At 42.7% G+C, this 18,084-nt stretch overlaps 1 protein-coding gene across 13 annotated transcripts in view; it reads right to left on the reverse strand.

Moving 5' to 3' along the window:
* SMAD1 (SMAD family member 1) overlaps window positions 1-18,084 on the reverse strand; it is a 105,792-nt gene that overhangs the window by 11,652 nt on the left and 76,056 nt on the right. For all 13 annotated transcript variants that reach the window (XM_035022975.1, XM_035022974.1, XM_035022983.1 and 10 more), the window contains one exon: window positions 10,441-10,556. Coding sequence is in view for 1 of the 13 variants with exons in the window: in XM_035022983.1 (XP_034878874.1) it covers window positions 10,539-10,556 (18 nt within the window). In the remaining 12 variants the exon portion in view is untranslated. The remainder of the gene's footprint in view (window positions 1-10,440; window positions 10,557-18,084) is intronic.

Consider the following 18,084-nt stretch of genomic DNA (forward strand, 5'->3'; position numbering starts at 1 on the left):
ATCTTGATGAATATGTGAAAATTGGATTTCACCAGACCAGCAATCAATTTGCCTCTAGTTTCTATTGCATTGTCTCTTACAAAACTTTGTTAAGGAATGGCAAGAAGCCACAGAAGCTTTTGCATTGCTTTCAAAGTACCGTGACCTTTCTGATAAACCAATTGAGTTTTTCCTGAACAAGCACAAAATAATGCTTTCTAATATGAAATTGATAAATTTTGTCATTTAAAGGTGAAGAGACCCAACCTAAAGAAACATTATTCGAAATTGTAAACCGAAAACCAAAACCACCACCACCACCAACAACAAATAAGGAAGTCACACTGTTGCTAAAAGGTTTATAAATCCAGCTGTAAGGCTAATGATAATTACCATGCCTGGGAAAAAACTTAAATTAGCTACTGGGAATTTCATAATCAAAGAGTGCCGTTGTACATCATGTAATATTCATGGCATATAGCACAGGAGGGCAATGTCTATCATGAGTGCCCGCTACCAGACATTTGGCTTACATTTGGAAAGAATCACAGATGTGCAGAGTATCAATCAACACTTGGCAGAAATGTGCAGAAATGTAGAGAAGGGAGGTGCTCACGGACTCACTGGTGAGTTTAGCGCTCTGCCATCGTGCTAGAGGAGATGTCTCACGTAGTTGGCAATTATTTTGTAAGCCACGATGCAGGCTGGAAAGACACCCATGGTACCAGCCATGTTTTCAACAAGGAAGTGTTTGCCTGTTGGAGAAATTGTCCCTTTACCTACTGCTTCATCTCAGGACATAGTTGGTGAACACGGTTAATGTGTTCAAACTGTGGTCATTGAGTATTTACCTTTGAAGCCTGCTTTGTGAAGAAACTGGCAGTCAGTACAAGCCTTCTTTTCCACACAGAAGTAAACTGTTTATCAAGGTGAAAGTGTTTAGACAAGCTTTTGAAATCGGGGATGAGATGGAAGCATTTCCTCATGACACGGATAATGGCAATTTTTTTTAATAAGTAGTGTTTTCAAGTGGCACATTTCAAAGATATATTCTATTTTTTTTTAATAGCCTCAGGTTATCACGCCAGAGTGTAAATTTTCTCGTTTTAAGTGTTGTCACTATCAGGACTTCTTAAGAAGACCAAACTATGGTGCAAATCTTTTAATCAACAAGTTTGATTTTAACACTTGATTTTTTTCATTCATCGGGAAATCCAAGACAGTATGGGACATCCTTGTATGTCATATTCTCCAAAAATAAAATAAAAGAAAGCAATCCAAATGCTTTTCCCAAACTAGAAAAAACACTTTTTAGAGCCAAATGAAATCAAAGTGGAGTAGGATTCCATTTACCATCATCTCTGAGGTTGAAACAAAACATTCCAAGTATCAGGTATAGACCTCCTCTTTTTTTATTTTTCACGTAGCATTTTGTGGGACGTGTGGTCCGGGAAGCACACTTTGGGAAAGGCCAGCCCTACAGAATTGTGATATTGGGATTTATAATAAGAAACACACATGTGGTCCTCATCCCCATTTCCGGCACAGGGCTCCCCAAACCCTTGGCATTTCCTAAATGATGAGAGCAATGAAAGTGTGTTGATATGCTTAACAAACCCCTTTCAACCTCACCTGAGTTTATGTTAATGAGGTGACTTATGGAAAGTACCTAAGGCTGGGAGCTGGCTGCCAGGGGAATTGATCAGTTGCTAAGAGGGTTGAAAATTCCTGTTCCATCCCACTGACCTTGGAGATGGGAGAGGAGCCGGAGGTTGTTGAATCAATTGCCAATGGCCTATGATCTAAATCAATCATGTCTATATAATGAAACCTCCATAAAACCCCCCAAAAGATGGGATTTGGAGTTTCTCTATTGTGGAACATGTGCAGGTGCTGGGAGAAAGGCTTGTTCACAGAGCTTATAAGCTCTGGCCTTTCCCCCACACCTTGCCCTATGCAGCTTTCCATCTGGTCCTAAGGTATATCCTTTTGTAATAAACCAGTGATCTAGTAAGTGAAATGGTTCTCTGAGTGCTGGGAGCTGCTCTAGCAAATTACCGAGCCCAAGGAGGGGTCGTGGGAACCTCTGATCTATAGCCGGTGGGTCAGAAGCACAGATGACAACCTGGACTTGGCATTTGGCATCTGAAGTGTGTGTGTGTGTTGGGGGGTGCGAGATGTCATAGGACTGAACCCTGACCCCATGGGATCTGAGGTGATCTCCTCGTAGATAGTGTCAGAATTGAATTGAATTGAGTTGTAGAACACCCAGCGGTGCTGGAGAATTGCTTTGTGGTAGGGAAAAAACCCACACGTTGGAATTGGGTGTCAGAATGAAAGGAATCATTTATATTGCCATTTCTTTGTTTTTCATCCCTGTTTTATGCGATCACTGCAGGTTATCAGTGGCTCAGGTGCTGTCAAATGATCTTAACACTTTTTGTTATACAGTATGTTTAAATGACATTAATTGTTTTTTTCTTATTAGAAAAGCAATGTGATCTTATGGAAGAAAAGTTGGAAGACACAGATCAGCAAAAAGAGTAAAACACCCATGATCCCACCATTTAGGGGTCATCACTGTTAACAATATCTGGGTATCAATTCAGCCCTCTTCTTGTTATAAATATACACATTTATATACTACAAGAAGACCATTCTGTACACACTTTTGAAACCTGATGTTTAAATTAACAGTCTACCACAAGCTTCTTCCCATGCCAGTACTTGTCTACAGTATTATTTCTAAATGGCTAAAAATTCCATATTTGTAAATACATAAGTATAATACTAAAATGCAGATCTGAGCTATTGGCACAGACTTTGTAGGTTCAGGAAATACATAAATGTCTCCATTCATTTTATCTCTTCTGGGTTGCATTTTAATGCCATTTTTAAGGAAGGATTTGGTCAGCTTTTCCTAATCCCTCCACAGCTGCATTTTGACTATTTAGATAGAGCCACAGCTGATCAAGGTTATGTGTGTCTCTAACATATTTGCCTATGACCTAGTTCTTAGATGAATCCTGAAAAGTCACTATAATGTCTAGAGACACCTGTTAGCAATTCACGTATATTTATTTGTGCATTGGTTGTCATCTCTTGCACACTCTGGACGGACGACCGATGGTGGTTAGCAACAGAAACTTGAAGTTCAAGGGAGAAAATGGGAAAAACGCAAACCATCTTCCAGGAAAGGAATTTGGCTTTTGAATTGAAATCTGTAGAGAAATCACCATCTTTTCCAAAGATGATGCTGCCTAAGTATTTCCATGTGCCACCCAAAACCTTATGTGTAATTATATTCCTATTTCAAAGGCCCTCGGAGATCAAAAGGGATTGACTTGGCGGAACCACTGTTTTCAGGAAGGAAAGAATGAGCTGGTGAAAGCCATAGTCTTTTTCAAGGACTCAAGTGAGGGCTCTCCCCCGTCCTTGTCATCATGTCTCCTTTCTCACTGCCTCAACACCACCCATAAAAGTCATAGTACAGCAAAGTACTTCTGCGAGTTTAGCTACACTGCACCTGAGTTCTCACTCTGACTGTGAGTAGAGGGACTGCTCCTCTGGTGAAATAAACTCTCTTAAATTTGAGGACCCGATGGGTCACCAACTCGAAGCTCCTGAAGGATAGAAGGTTTACTCCAAAGTACGAATTAAAAGTAGGGACACAATCAGGCATACTTTGAAATTAATTTCAAAGATGGAAGTGTGTATCTTTATTTTAAAAATGTATGGGCAGTTGATTCACTTAGGGATATCATTGTTTCTAAACCATAAACATTTCTGATCAGGTATAAGAATAAGCACAAACAACTAGAGGATTAAAGATCACACACACTTCAAGAAACGGAACTAGCCTAATTCTAAAATCTCTTTTGGCTTATTGATCACGTAGAAGTATTCTCTTTCAATTTGCCAAATCACTCAGTCCATTTCTAAGGATGTTTTTATGGACTTTGAAAATAGATCTTGTGTTTCTGCCAAGGAGGGCTTTTGTTGCCAATAAATAAACTCCATACACATGCACACATGCACATAGACACAGGCTTCAATCTAGTTTCGTGAATAATACTTCAAGAGCAGTCAACACTATTGTATGTTAATAGTTTAGAAACTTTTACAATTTAAAGTGAGGCCAGGAGCCAAAGTCCCAAAGGAATACTTAATTAATGCTCAAAAAATAATTGTTGATTGAAACCCTGTTCGGTCAACACATCTTCGAGAAAGAAAATATGTATTTGCCGACATAGAGATATATTTCTACTTTCACTTAATTTATGGCTCATCTTACTCACATGTGCTTAGTCATTCTCTTGTCTCTCTCTACATGCTCATGCAGTTAGATAATACGCACTCAAAAGACATTTCTTCAACAAATGATCCTTAGAATTGCAAAGTATATGTACATGACCTGAGCAGAATTACTTCTTAAGTCAAGACACTTAAGGGAGACAAAACTCTTAATGAAATGTACATATTTTGAGAGACTTTTAGATCAGAAGATGACCCAACAGATCATTTCATCCAACCCCTTCATTTTACAGATAAAAGGACTCCTGCGCCGGGGAAGTAAAGTCGAATTGTCCAAGGCCAGAGAGCCATCCGTTGGCAAAGCTGAAACTTAAAGACTCCGGGACTCCCAGGTCTCCCGACACTTAGGCTGAATACTTTTCACTCCTACTCTACCATTTCTCACGTGGTGTATGTTTTAGGAAATCCATATATGCAATAATATTATACATCCATGTTTATAAAATAGACACTGGCATGTATTGAAAGTTAAGCCATTCCTAAGTCAGTTCCTTACAGAAACCTTCGCCTATTCCTCAGACTTGGTCTGCAAGCCCCCATTCACTCGCATAGACTAATGTCCCAATCATTCAGAGTACTAACCCTGGGCATAATTTTACATTTTCTTGTATGATCACATGACTGTTAATTCTGTGAGGACAGGAAACACATCTATTTTTGCTATTATATCCCAAGCATCTAGCACAGCATCTGGCACTAAACAGCAAACTCTCTGGGAAGAACTGGGTAGCCACCGTGGGTCTTGGACTCCAGAATAAAACTCTGCTCATTTTGGCATTTAGGATGCCCCTAACATAATGGCTATGAAGGGACCCCCTGGTCAAACAAGCCCCTTGCTGACACTCAGAGGGTGTTAGGCTTCTAATAGGCCTTTCAATTGCCTGTTTCTTCAGGATGAATGGAGAATAGCAGTTCAACAGACATTTGAGAAAAGCAAGCACCATGATGTAGAAAGTCCAAGATTAAAAATCAACAACAATAATAAAAACCCAGAAAAATCAGTAGCAGAGGAAGAAAAAAAATTAGAAGATATTTCAAAAATTTTCAGAAAAAAAGAAATTTCGAAAATAAAAGATATTTCAGATTCACTTTGAGATACTCTATCTGAAAGAAGATACATGTCCATAAAGTAAGAATTGGATCCTATAGAAGAGAAACAATCAAGGAATAATAGGTCTTGAAAATGAAATATGATATCTGAAATAAAGCATTCAATTGAAGGGCTGGATGACAAAGATGAGTAAATCTCTCAGAAATCTGTATTGGTTTCATATTATTGCTATAACAAATTGCCACAAACTCAGTGGCTTAAAACAACACAAATTTATTACCTTACAGGTCTGGAGGTCAGAAGTTTAAAATGGATCTTCTTGGGCTACACTCAAGGGGTAGGCAGGTTCCTTCTGGAGGTTCTAGAGGAGGATCGGTTTCCTTGGATTTTTCAGCTTCTAGAGGCTGTCTGCATTCCCTAACTTGTGGCTCCTTCCTCCACTTTGAAAGCCAGCAGCATGGCGTCTTCCATCTGACCCCTCTCTCTCACTTCTGCTTCCCAGTCCCAGGTCCTTCTTTGATTCTGACTCTCCAGCCTCCCTCCTTCCCTTATAAGAACACTTGTGATTTCATTGGACCCATCTGGCTAATCTCTCCATCTGAAGATCTTCAACTCACATCTACAACGTTCCTTTTGCCATGCAAGGTAACATGTTCACAGATTCTAGGGATTAGGCTGTCCTTAGCAAAACTGATGAAATGATTTTAGTAACAGCTAGAACTATCATTGTGACTTTCAACATGACGAAGAAAGAAGAGATCCCACAAGCTTTCAGTGGAAAAAGAGATCCTCTAAAAAAGATTGATAAGCAGTCTGGCATCAGTTTCTCACCAACAATCCTAGACAGCAAGGAAAAACTCTAACAGTGCCTTCAAAGTTCTTTGGGGGAAATATTTTCAACTTGAAATTCTTTAACACAAACTATCCAACCGGGGGGAGAGTGAAATGTAACACATTTTCTCAAAGTTGGCCTTCATTTTTTTTTTTAAAGGAAATAACTCCTAGCTGAACTCCAACAAAATGAGGAAGTAAGCCAACAAAGAGGATGATACAGAATCCAGGAACCATAGATTCAGCCTGGGACAGCAGTGAAGGTAAGTCCTGAGAAAGTGGTCGTCCACGCCTGGGCTGACTTATACAGACTGGAGGGCCAGGGAGACAGTTCCAGGAGGGAGGGCCCCAGAAAAAAGGGGGGGGCATTTGGTAGACTAAATAATAGGATGAAGACTTTGGTAAAACTTGAAGATGTGACAAAGGACCAGAAGTGTTCAAGGAGAAAAGAACGAGTTAGAAACAATAGAGGATTGATAGATAACAGATTAGATGTAGGGATAGAGAGATGAGAGATAGGTAGATATATATAGAGAGATTTGTTATAAGGGGTTGGCTTGCACGATTGTGGGGGCTGGCTCTACAAGTCTGAAATCCATAGGCCACGTTATCAGCAAGGGAAGATGACAGCAGGTTGAAACCACGGATACAGGCTGAAAGCTGGTGTCCACAGGAGGAATTTCTTCTTTTTTTCTGAGGGAAACTTCAGCCCACCACTTTAATCTCCCTTACTTAGAATCAACTGATTGGGGGCTTTAATTACATCTTCAGAATCCCTTCATGGCAACACCTAGATTGGAGTTTGAATAACAGGACTCTAGCCTAGTCACGTCACAATATCAAAAACCTCATGACACTGAAGTCAAAGAAAAGAAAAGAAAAAAATCAGTAACTCTAAGAAAAACAAAAAGATCCCGTCGTTAGAAAGTTATGGTCCTGGGGCACCTGGGTGGCTCAGTCGGTTAAGCATCACCCTTCAACTCAGGTCATGATTTTAGCGTCCTGGGATCGAGCCCTGCGTCAGGCTCCCCACTCGGCGGGGAGTCTGCTTCTCCTGCTCCCTCTGTCCCTCCCCCCACTTCCCACCCCCGCTTGTGTGCGCTCTCTCTGTCTCTCTCTCTCTGTCTCAAATAAATAAAATCTTAAAAAAAAAAGAAAGTTATAGTTCAAATAAAAAGCAAACTGCACTCAAATGTTATTTTGATTACATGGTAGAACACACAAAGGGAGAACCCATTTGAAGTTCCCTCCAGAAACATTTCCCTCTGAGGGATGCTGTGATTGAGATATTAGAACCATAGAGCCGCTTGGCTCTAGCTGGATATTATTTACATAGTTATGATAATGTAAATGCTATTTATTGGCTTGGAACATGTAGAATCAACCTGGGGCAAATCTCAGGAGACTTGACTCTGTTTAAGGAACACGGTGTAAATGCCATCAACCCTGACTTTGTGAAAATAGAGGTTCGGGTTACAAGGCTGGGAGGAGAAGCTGAGGGCAGAGTGAAGGAAACAAGAATCATGAAACTGCTATCCCGGGCGCAGGCAGGAAGGGGATGTGGGAGCCGTAGAGTCTAGCGAAATCGTCTGTCACGGGGGATCAATAAACGAGGTCTAGAGTCAATAAATCAAGAAATGGAAGTAGAAGCTTATTATTTAGAGCTGTGGAGATGGCAAGCAAAAGAAAAACAGTCACGGATGACAATGGTGTCCTCAGGGCAGCAAAATTAAGAAAGGGGAGAGCAGAGCCTGACCTTGTCGCTTTGCAAGGTAAGTCCCTCTGGACTGTTCGTTAATGATCACAGGCATGTCACCTGAATAAAAAATGTAAACAACTGTGTTTGTAAAGAAAAATCTCAAACAAAACAAAAGGCTGTGTGAGAGAAGTAGAAGAAGAAAGTTCCAGGAACACTGTAGGAATCACCATATTTATAGTGGAAATCCAGCATTACCATCCAATCCCGTCTTCTTCTGTCTCCATCCTCAGTGAAGCCCCCCCCCCGCCCGAGATTGGTGTTTGGGGGTCAACATTCAGCACTGGGCACACAGCTGGCCTAGGGGTTGGGGAAGAATGCTAGAGGACAAGTCAAGTATCACGTGGTAGTAACATAACATCTGACCCCTGGTCAAGATCACGGGGCATTTCTCCAACTGCCCGGCTTCCCAGGCCATCTGCCTTTTGGCCACTCACATGCACAGTCAGCTCTGATCAAACGGCCACCTGGCCGCCACGGGAACGAACCTGGAGAGAGGAGACGGCTCTGCCAGTGACCCCAATTCTCCTAGAGGGTCACCACACGCTGCAGGTGAGCAAGGCTTTTGTTGGAACGGTGCCAGGTCTGACTTCCTCATCGCAATTTCCTGGCGGCTGTGCTACAAGGCTAGATGAAATCTTGACTCTTACCCGAAGCCACTCTCAATGAACATTTGCTGAATAAATGCTTGCATACATGAATGAATGATTAGAAGCTAGAGGAGAAAAGCCTCCAAGACGGGCTTGGAGGCGAGCGGGGCGGCAAGTGGGGGCACTCCATTATCTTTGCAGGTGGGGGAGCAGGGTGGGCAGGAGGAGAGAGGTGGGGGGCACGGGGGCAGGCAGAGGGCAGACCACGGAGAGCCGGCTTCTCCGATCAGTCTTCTCCTCTTCGTGCTGTCCGCCCTGAACTCCTCTTTCTCTCCTGCCCTGTGACGCTCGGCCCCGGGCCCCGGGCTCTCAGGCCTCTTCCCGGCCACCCCTCGGTTCTGCTCGGCATCTGCAGTGAGCATGCAGTTGTCCCTGCTGTGCACATACTTCTAATGCATGGCTTCTCCACAGTCACGGAATGTTCCTCTGATCTCCCTCCTGGCCGTTCTTCCTCCATGCCATCTAGTCTTTTCTAGGAGTTCCGAGAGAGGGAAGATAGGTCCGCACACACGGACCCCTCGCCCCGCAGCTGACCGGCTCATGATGGCGACATACCTCACTGAGCTGTTCTGCGGTCGGGGTTGGGAGCTTTTTCTCCCTCTCTCCCGCCACGAGAGCACCTCCGGAGGGAGACCCTTTCAGCAGTGGTTCCAAGCTGCAAGTAGAAGCCGCACTAGTCCTGTTCTTGGGTGTTACGCAAAGCTGCAAACATGGCTACACCGTGCTAGACGGTTCTTGCCACTCTCCATGGCCACTGCCTCAAGGCTGTCATTCGAAAGAGGGGCGCGTTCCATGAGCAAAAAAGAACCTCAGTTTTACCATTCCAAACAGAAGGGCTGTGAGGCTTCTCTTTCTAAAAGCATAAAAATGGACTCGGGACAAGAATTTTCAAGGGAACTTCTAACTGTCACTCCCTATAGAGAGAATGAAGGAACAAAATGCATAGCCCCTTTAAAAAAAGTTAAATAACTTGGCCCATGTATAAATAAAGCAAGTCATCACAATTTCAGAAACTAAGGGCCTATGAAACTGCAATTTTAAGAGCTCCAACACAGCTCAGTAATTTTATTACAGAATTTGCATTCTGACCTGCGGTACAAATTTAAACGTAATTAAGAAGTATCTCCAAAGTGTGTGTGTTGGGGGGGGAATAAATGAAAGTACCAAATAGCACTCAGTCGTAGTACGGTTACATAATCCGGTGTAAAACAGAGATCAAGCACAGTAAGCAGATGCCTTAGCCCCAGTTTTAAAGTGGTACCCTTGATATTATATTTAATCAGTTTAAGAAGCCTGTCTAAGAAAACTGCCAGAAGCATCAGGCTTCTCTGATGGGAAGGCAACATGGGCAGGCAGTGAAAAGATCCCTGGAGACCGGCTTCCAGACAGAGCTAGGACGCTGAGGTGCCGCGCGGCCGTGGGCAAGTCCCCCAACCGCCCAGGACGAAGCTTTCTTCATTGAGGGAGGGAAGTCGATATTGGGTGAGATCTTAACCTTTTATTGGCCACAGATGGTTTTGAGAATTTAATGGAAGCTATGGGCCCATCCACCTGCAGGGAAAATACACCTCAATACGTGCACAAAACATTTTAACTGCAGTTTCAGGGGCTCATCACACCCCCCGCCACAACCCTCCTCCTCTTATCCCGCGCACATGGGTATCTGAGGGTTTGTGGCCTACCCACTCTCCCTGGTTCTTCAAGGTCTCTCCTTCTGTGACTGTCTGCTGGGCCGCCTCAGCTCAGTTGTGCACCAGGCTTGGCCACATCCTCCACTCTTGGAACCCCCCCAGTATAGCCTTCCGGTCACAAATGCCCTTGATGAAAGCTTGTTGAATTAAACCTTTGCAAATACTCACCTGACTTCACGCATCTCCTGTGTTTTTACTGAACACTATTCTGAAGAAGTAGAACATGAGAATCCCAAGGAAATGAAGCTCAGATCTCACATTCAGACTCAGGTGGTGAGACTTCCCTATGGAAAAAGCAAATCGTGTTCAAGGGTGAAAGGACAAAAATCGTATTTAGAATAGCAGTTTCTGCAATGTCAGTTTACTCCAGCAAAAGATCATAAAGCTTTAGTAAATTCATTTTCTCATTCAGACAAGCATTCACTAAGTGTCTATTGTATTCTGAACCTCAGGTAACACCCCAGCGCCTGAGAAGATAAACGAGATACAGTCCTGCATTCAAATAGCAGCTAGTCGAGTGGAGGACTATGAGGAGAAAATTACAGTAGGAGCATTCGTCACTTACAGTGGGAGTATGTCGAGAGTGTTATAATAGCATAATGGGGGGGGGAGCAACACTGCCCGAGACAGCTGCAGGAGGTCCCAAATACTACTACTACTACTTTTTTTTTTTTTTTAAGATTTTATTTTTTTATTTGAGAGAGAGACAGAGAGAGCAACAGAGAGCACAAGCTGGGGAGGTGAGGGAGAAGCAGACTCCCCCTGAGCTGGGAGCCCGACATGGGGCTCGATCCTAGGACCCTGAGATCATGACCCGAGCCGAAGGCAGACGCTTAACCGACTGAGTTACCCGGGCACCCCGGCCCCAAATACTTCTTGATAATGAGTTGGAATTTTCTGGGCAGCAGAAGGACCTCTCAGACAGAGGCTGTGTAAAAGCAAGTGGTCGTCAAGGATGAGGAGAACAAATTTTCCAGAGTGACTGGAGCTTGGGCCTATATGGGGACACACTAAGAGGCGGAAGCAGCCAGACTATGCTCTGCAAGAGGGTGGCACTTCATTGACATCATTATTTTACATGTCATATATGGTGATAAGGACTAACTGAAGGATTTTCATTGGAGTAGAGTGATAACACTGGTATTTTTTTTTTAAAGATTTTATTTATTTATTTGAGAGAGAGAATGAGAGAGAGAGAGCATGAGAGGGGGGAGGGTCAGAGGGAGAAGCAGACTCCCTGCCGAGCAGGGAGCCCGATGCGGGACTCGATCCCGGGACTCCAGGATCATGACCTGAGCTGAAGGCAGTCGCTTAACCAACTGAGCCAGCCAGGCACCAACACTGGTATTTTAGAAAAAGCACGTAGAGGATGGATTGAAGATGGGGGAGCCTGAAGGCAGGTAGTTCACACTCTTTACACACATCTCTCTTTGTATGCTCTCTTGAGAAAAGTTTTCTTTGCCTAAGCCCCATGCTTATATGCCAGTCTTTGATAAATATTTCTTTGCTTAATTGGTAATCACGGTTTGCTGGGAGACATTTGACCTCATATTCATCCATTATGATTTTGTTTTTAACCCCAGTTTGAACAAGAAATCATTTATATGAGCTTTTATACACTGCATATGTGACCACAAATATATTTTAACTAAGAAATACCACACTTAACTGGAAAAAAAGAGCCTGCAAATCATTCCTGAATGTACATTCAGTTAGCTCTAATTTGTAGTCTCCGAAATGGTGAGCATGGGCGCTGTTGATGCCGCCATATTGTTTCAAATGTCTTAACATTTTATTTCGTAATCCAAGCATTTACAGTTTTATATGTTATAAAACTATGAATGCTGGTTGTATGCTACCACCAAGATGCTTTACCTTGCCTCATGTTATTCATTCTTTAATTCCACAAACATTTACTGGGCCCCTACCATATGCCCAGGCGATGTTCTGTGTTCTGTTGTATAAAACAGAAAAGATCCCTGAGCAGGTGGTGACCACTGGTGATGTGATGGAGAGTGCCTCGGGACCACCACGGCCAGAGAGGTCAGCAAGGACCGAAGGAAGTAATGCTCAAGGAGGAGTCATCGCGCAAACAGCAGGGAAAAGAGCATTGGAGGAAGGGGGTGGCTGGTGCAGAAGCGTTCAGGTGGGAATGAACCTGGTATGTTTGAGAATTTGGATTGGGGTGGGATGGAGCCAGGTGGGAAGGGTACTTCAGAACCAGAGCACACACGACACAAGGACACTGAATCTCAAACCTGAGACCCACTGCCTCTTTAAAAAGAATTGTAGTGCTCCTCCTCCTGCTGAAGATAAAATTCCTATATATGTTAATTTCACCTTCACTGTTTTAAAAGTTAACAGCATATTAAGAAGACAAAAGCTATCTAATTCCCCTAGGAAACGTAAGAATGGTATTAAACCATAAATCCTGCCCCTACTTTGTAGGTGGCCAATAAATTGATGGACCTCATCTGCAATATTTCCCATGAGAAGAGTAAGACATGTCCTACATGGTCCGTGTTGATTATTGTTTATTTTGTTAGACGATTATTATGACAACCATAGTCTATGCATTAGGAAATAATTTATGCTTCATATAGTAGCTCCCTCATCTCATCTCTCGATGGAAGAATATAACTAGTCCAAAATTTTTGCTCATAAGCCCAAACTGGTATCATCAATCAGCCATTACTTCTTGTTAAAAGTAATTTTAAAAAAGCAATTTATAATAAAGGACTTCGTATTTCAACATGTAAATGCTTAGGCACGACTCTGCTAGAAGACGTACGGAAGCGCGTAATGGCCCAGTTAGGCAAAACTAATGTGCGTGTGAAGGGATGTTGCAATAGTGACTTAGACACAGCCAGGGGCTTCCTCAGCAGTGAGATGATTTTCTGAAATGGGGAACAGTTCTAGAGAAAACTTGGAACAAAACACAGCACAGCCTTTTCTGCTTTGCATTTAATATATAGTATCAAGTCCAGATCCAGCCTCAGATAATGATCGACCGGCAGAATGAAGGCCCAGCCTGCAACTGTAGGACATCTAGCATTCCTCACCCTACCCACTAAATGCCAGGTGCAGCACCCCCTCTCAAATACTATGACAATTCCAATGCTCTCACCAAACTCCAATCTCTCCCTAGCAATGAGAACCACTGAGGCATGGCCTTATGAGACATAGGAAGGAGTTTGGATTTGATTCTAAACACCTATGGGAACTTAATGAAAGGTTTTATGCTAGGAAGTAACATAAAATGATTTGCATTTTTAAAGGATTTCCCTGGATGCCCTGTGGAGAATCAATTGTAGCAAGAGCAAGACTGGTGATAGGGAGACCAGCCAGAAAGTGATGGTTGTAGTCCAGGCAAGAGATGATGGTGCTTTGGGCTAGGATGGAAGGAGCAGAGGTGGAAAGAAATGGATAAAGATATGTTTTGAGGGTAGAGGCAAGGGATCTACTGATGGAATGGATTGGGATGAGAAAAGATTTTTGGCTTTAGCAACTGGATGAATGATGGTGGTCTTTACCAAGAAGGGGAAGAGCATGTGGCGGAGTGGCATGGGATCATCAGTTCAGTTTTGGCCATGTTAAATTTGAGATGACACCATGTGGAGACGTGGAGCAGGCAGTATAGATGTCTGAGTTCCAGGGGATGCCCTGGCTGGAGACACGTCTGTGAGTCAATGGTAATAGAAGGCAACCCAAGCCATGGGATTGGAGAGTAGAGGAGGTCACCTTGAGAGAGCGGGTGTAGGAAGGAGAGAAGGACAGCCAGGACAGAGCCTTGGGGCCCTCCAACACCATTAAATGAGACCTCTATTAATTATTCCATTACGAGAAATACTGAAGTTTTCACATTAATTTTAATGGGAATATTTAATGATTAATGACACCAGTGTTGGCTTATGAACAAAAATTTTGGAACTAATTATACTCATTTATCAAAGCATGAAGATGTACTTCTTCATGAATTTCAAATTATTTCCCAAAGTGTAGAGTATGATTATCCTAACAATCTTATGATACAAAAGTAGTAATCAGTGTTTGCATCAAGGGCAGTCTACATAAGGGAGAACTTGGGCTTGTGTTCTCATGAAAAACTATAGATGAAGTCTATTAATCAATCTTTATTCGTCCCCTACAGAATAGGCACTGAGATTTTTCAGCTGAAAAATCACTTTTATATTTTCTAAGGGAATTTGATAGATTCTATTTTCTAAGTTAAAAAAAAATCTTTTTCACAGCTTTATTAAGATGTAACTTTCATACCATACAACTTTATTTTTTTAAAGATTTATTTTTTTATTTTGGAGAAATTGAGAGAGAGATGCAGAATCCCCACTGACCGCACAGGGAACCTCATGTGGGTCTTGATCTCACGACCCTGAGATCATGACCCGAGCTGAAGGCAGACGCTGAACCGACTGAGCCACCCAGGTGCCCCCATACCATACAACTTTAATGTTTCTGAATTTGAAGGCAGTTACAGTGAACTTTCGAATAGACATATATAGGTTAAAAAATAAATCACCCTGGCAGCCTAACCAAACATAACAATGACATCTCTTGTTTCCTGGGCACAAACTCAGGTAACAGAAGGACAAGCAGACTTTATATCCTTGTCCCTCTTCTTCACAACATTCCTGATAGGTATGCCTCCCATTTTACAGAGAGGAATCTGGGCCCAAATAATTGGAGACCTTCACAGAGATCACAAGAGGTCATTAGGGGCCAGGGCTTGGATGCAGGTCTCTGACTCAGACCCTTTCTCTCTCCCTTACTTCCTCTAGCTCCCAATCTCCTGGAAGACAGAAGCTCCAGTCTGGAATATATATAGGAATCCTCCACCCATTTTAAGGGTAGATCAGTGTCACAACCCATTGGGATTGATTCAAATTTTAAAGCGTTTTACTGTCACAGGGGGATTAGCTTTAGAGCCATTTCTTAGTGGTGTTACAGTTAATGCCTTATGCTTAAGTAGAATTACATATCCTATAAAGGTTAAATTGGTTTATCTTGTCTCCTTCCTCTCAAAAGGCCCTATGCGAATTCCAATTTCTACATATATTTAGGCAAGTGAGGGGGTAGAGTAGGAAAATTGGTAGGGACAGGAGTTAATGGATTTTACTAGATGCCAGTGAGTTATGAATACATGATGACTGGTAACTGGTAGAATCTGCTGTGTATTTAGGCAGACACCCAGGGCGGAGTGGCTGCCAGCTCACCCAGTTAGGAATCATGCACTTCCAGAAGTAGAATAGGAGCCTTCCGTGTCCTGACCAGAGGAGACAGAATTACACTACCAAAATAATCCTTGCCTAAAAGGGATAAACAAGAATTTGGAATGTTGGAACCACACAGAAAAAGAATGGCTAAGGTTGTGGGAAAGGCATCCACTGGATGTGAATTTCCAGTGGGGTCGCCTTTCAACAGACGGAGCAGACTCTGGGAAAGAACTGAAGAGTAGCTTGAATCCTTTGGGGTCAGTGGCACTCTAGGTCGGTTGCGTGTGTGTTGGGGGGAGTTACGGTTCTGTGATCAGGTTTGGCGAACATTCGAGATAGAAACCACCAGGATGGAACTGGCAATAAAGAAATTACTTTAATATTGGCAAACACAAGGGTAAGAGGTGGCCTAACGTGCAGTCTATAAATTAGGGGTGGTGCTGGGAGAAATGTAAATCAATATTTGTAAGTACTCTGAAAACACAGTTATTTAGTAGTAAATAGAATAAAACTGGCAATATTGTCACATCCAAATTCTTCAGTCAAGAAACCATAGGGGGGATTCTTGTTGGAAGCAGCAGGGGAAAGAAACATCAGCTGTGCTATACACTGGGTATTGTTTTTGTGTTTTGTTGTTTTGTTTTTCCCTCTACTCTAATGCTTACTATTGTTGTGGGGATTTAAAAAATTCTTGCTAGGTTTCGAATCATCTACCATATCCGAAAGATAATGAGAATACTCAAGAGTTCATTTAGGCCTGTATTTATGAAGCCCTCCAGGTCATCATCACCACTGCACCCAAGCCACTATTAAGTGCTTACTGTGTGCCTGGCTCTGTGCCAAGTATTTAGTGCACATCACACCTATCACACAACTTATGAGCGTGACTATTCTTTTTCCATTCACGGATAATGAGACTGAAGCTCATACATTAATTCACTTGCCTGAGATGACACAGCTGGAAAGTGACGGAGTCAGCATTAAAAAATAAGTCTATAATAACTCATGTGCCCGGACTCTTTAACTATGGCATCAGCAACGTAACTGTAAATCCATGGGATGGAAATGTGGTAGAAGTGAATCTATTTAGTTTCCATCTGACCCAAGGCCAAGGGAAGAAAGGAAAATTTCTCTCGTGCTCTCACAGGTATCTAGTCCTAAGGAATAGCAGCAGCTCAATTTCAATTTTTTTCTTAAGAGAGAGAGTTGGTGGGGGAGGGGCAGAGGGAGAGGAAGACTCTCCAGCAGACTCCGCACTGAGCACAGAGCCCGCCTCTCTCGGGGCTCCATCTCAGGACCCTGAGATCATAACCTGAGTTGAAATCAAGAGTCAGATGCCTAATCGACAGAGCCACCCAGGTGCCCCTTCTTTTTTTTTTAACCTTTTTCAAACTTACTATGTGTTTAGGGACAAAGAAGGCTATGTTACTTTGACTTACTTGTTTTTCGGATCAAGGGGGGGGGGGATTTACAAATTATCAGCTTTTCACAAAGTCTTCCTTAAAGAAGTCATTTCCAAGCTTTTAAATATGATAGGACCCTGCCTTTTAAAGAGCATATTGCATCTCGACAAGAATGTATGATGGCTTTTCAGTTGCTAGCACTGAGCTTCCAGATCTGCTGTGAAGAGGTTTTCAGTTCCAGTGCTTGGAAACTGCAGGCCTGACAATTCCCTACAGCACCATCCTTGGGGACCACTGCCTTAAAAACCACTTAAGAATTATAAAAATTATAAAATTACACAGTCAACAGACTCAATAAAAAAAAAAAAGGCTTTTCAGTAAACTGCCTACAATCCCAATTATCCCAGAAAAATAAGAAATGTATTTGTAACAAAGAAATCAATAAACATTGAGGCCAGCAGCTCATCTTCTGTGTTGGGTGAAACCTCAGAGTTAGGAGATCTAAATCTGGTACAATATTCACAAGGCATTTGGCAACCATCCCCTCTGAGAAGTCTTCCCTGACTCTTCTGGTCCACTTTATGTTCCCTTCTGTGTCCTCTGCTGACATAGCACAGTGTTATTGTCTGTTTGCTGGCTTCCCTTTCTCTTCAGAGTGCATGCTGCTTAGGCGGGGCTGAGGATTTATTCATGTTTATCACCCAGCACAATGGTCGGCACAGGGTTGGTGCCAGTTAACGGCTCAACAAAGGGGGCCGATCATCATCTCCGTACTAATGGGACTAACCTTTAGACCTGAACTTCCTATAGCGTGCTGAGGATCTCTGTGCCAGCTTATCATAACCACCTGGTTCAAGGACAAACTAATTTAATTACCAACGGTTAGTACAGGTGACTTTTGGTTTCTTCTTTTTGTTTCTTAGACTTTTAAAAATCTTTAGTGAACAAGTATTGTTTTGGCTAAAAGAAAATTATCTACAGAAATGATCCTTTTTTTTTTTTAAAGATTTTATTTATTTGACAGAAAGAGCGAGAGAGCACAAGCAGAGGGAGCAGTTGAAGGAGAGGGAGAAGCAGGCTTCCCGCTGAGCAAGGAGCCCGATGCGGGGCTCGATCCCAGGATCCTGGGATCATGACCTGAGCCGAAGGCAGACGCTTAACCATCTGAGCCACCCAGG

This window comes from Mirounga leonina, unplaced genomic scaffold (genome assembly GCF_011800145.1).
Source record: "Mirounga leonina isolate KUSES-001 unplaced genomic scaffold, KU_Mleo_1.0 Mir_176, whole genome shotgun sequence".
NCBI lineage: Eukaryota > Metazoa > Chordata > Mammalia > Carnivora > Phocidae > Mirounga > Mirounga leonina.